This window comes from Rhinoderma darwinii, chromosome 6 (genome assembly GCF_050947455.1).
Source record: "Rhinoderma darwinii isolate aRhiDar2 chromosome 6, aRhiDar2.hap1, whole genome shotgun sequence".
Taxonomy (NCBI): domain Eukaryota; kingdom Metazoa; phylum Chordata; class Amphibia; order Anura; family Rhinodermatidae; genus Rhinoderma; species Rhinoderma darwinii.
Window position 1 is genome coordinate 144,904,540 of NC_134692.1, and position 1,741 is coordinate 144,906,280.

The following is a 1,741-nucleotide window of genomic DNA, read 5'->3' on the forward strand; positions in this document are numbered from 1 at the left end:
TACATACAGCCAACATACATTACACATATACATACAGCCAACATACAATACACATATACATACAGCCAACACACAATACACATATACATACAGCCAACATACATTACACATATACATACAGCCAACATACATTACACATATACATACAGCCAACACACAATACACATATACATACAGCCAACACACAATACACATATACATACAGCCAACATACAATACACATATACATACAGCCGGCATACAATACACATATACATACAGCCAACATACAATACACATATACATACAGCCAACACACAATACACATATACATACAGCCAACACACAATACACATATACATACAGCCGGCATACAATACACATATACATACAGCCAACACACAATACACATATACATACAGCCAACATACAATACACATATACATACAGCCAACATACATTACACATATACATACAGCCAACACACAATACACATATACATACAGCCAACATACATTACACATATACATACAGCCGACATACAATACACATATACATACAGCCAACACACAATACACATATACATACAGCCAACACACAATACACATATACATACAGCCAACACACAATACACATATACATACAGCCAACACACAATACACATATACATACAGCCAACACACAATACACATATACATACAGCCAACACACAATACACATATACATACAGCCAACACACAATACACATATACATACAGCCAACACACAATACACATATACATACAGCCGACATACAATACACATATACATACAGCCGACATACAATACACATATACATACAGCCGACATACAATACACATATACATACAGCCAACATACATTACACATATACATACAGCCGGCATACATTACTTGGTATATAACGTTTGCTGTCGCACCTCTCCACTGTAGTCGCCCCCAGCCTCTGCTTGTTCTCTCCCGGCCTCAATGTCCCAGCGTGCAGCGTTTACACAGCGGCTGACGGCAGCGCGCAGACTACAAGTCCCGACATGCTGCGCGGTCACGTCATACAGTGAGGGAAGGGGCTGGGCAACAAAGCATGATGGGAACTCCCGTAAAGAAAACAACTGCATCCGTGCGGCGGCCATTTTACCGGAGTCTAGAATGCAGTGACCGAGGACTATAGTCGTCGACGAGTCACTATGGCAACCAGAAATGTGGCGCGTGAAGCTGCAGCGTTAGCTATAATTGTAATGGATGTAATTCTGGTTGTGAGAGATCTGTATATTATCCGTGTAAACATGGCTTCACTACTAGCCTCATTTTCACACCTGCAATTATTAAATCTGTAGTGGCCGCTGTTTCATCCAAGTGCCGCTGTAATGTGCACGAAAACTGCGCCACCGTGCGCTCAGACCACAAATTGACACGGTTTTCAAAAGCTTGTCCATGTCTGCGCCCATTTTGCAGCTAAAAAGCAGTTTTACCGTCATTATCTCCATGGTAACCGCCAGAGCCAGCACAACCGCTTTACACATAAGTAAAAACCGCAAATAAAGTAAATACTCCCAAAAGAAAATCAGATGCGTCTGTCCGGTCGGCGTCACCGCGTCCTCCATGACCTCTGACGTCACGCTGTTAGGCTACATTCACAGGAGCGTGTCCGTTTTCTGAGCATAAAAAACGCAGCGTATGTCGTGCATTTCATTTCCGTGTGCCATCTGTGTGTGTTGCGTGTGCCATCGGTGTGCGTTGCGTGTGC

General features: G+C 42.6%; 1 protein-coding gene across 4 annotated transcripts in view; it reads right to left on the minus strand.

The window, feature by feature from the left end:
• The window catches only part of BCKDK (branched chain keto acid dehydrogenase kinase), a 17,976-nt gene extending 16,834 nt beyond the window's left edge, over nucleotides 1-1,142 (minus strand). The window contains exon 1 of one of the 4 annotated variants that reach the window (XM_075830922.1): nucleotides 918-1,142. In XM_075830922.1, the coding sequence (XP_075687037.1) occupies nucleotides 918-1,127 (210 nt within the window). In that variant the 5' untranslated portion in view covers nucleotides 1,128-1,142. The other 3 variants (XM_075830923.1, XM_075830924.1, XM_075830926.1) reach the window with 3 other exon arrangements.
• Nucleotides 1,143-1,741: the final 599 nt, after the last annotated feature.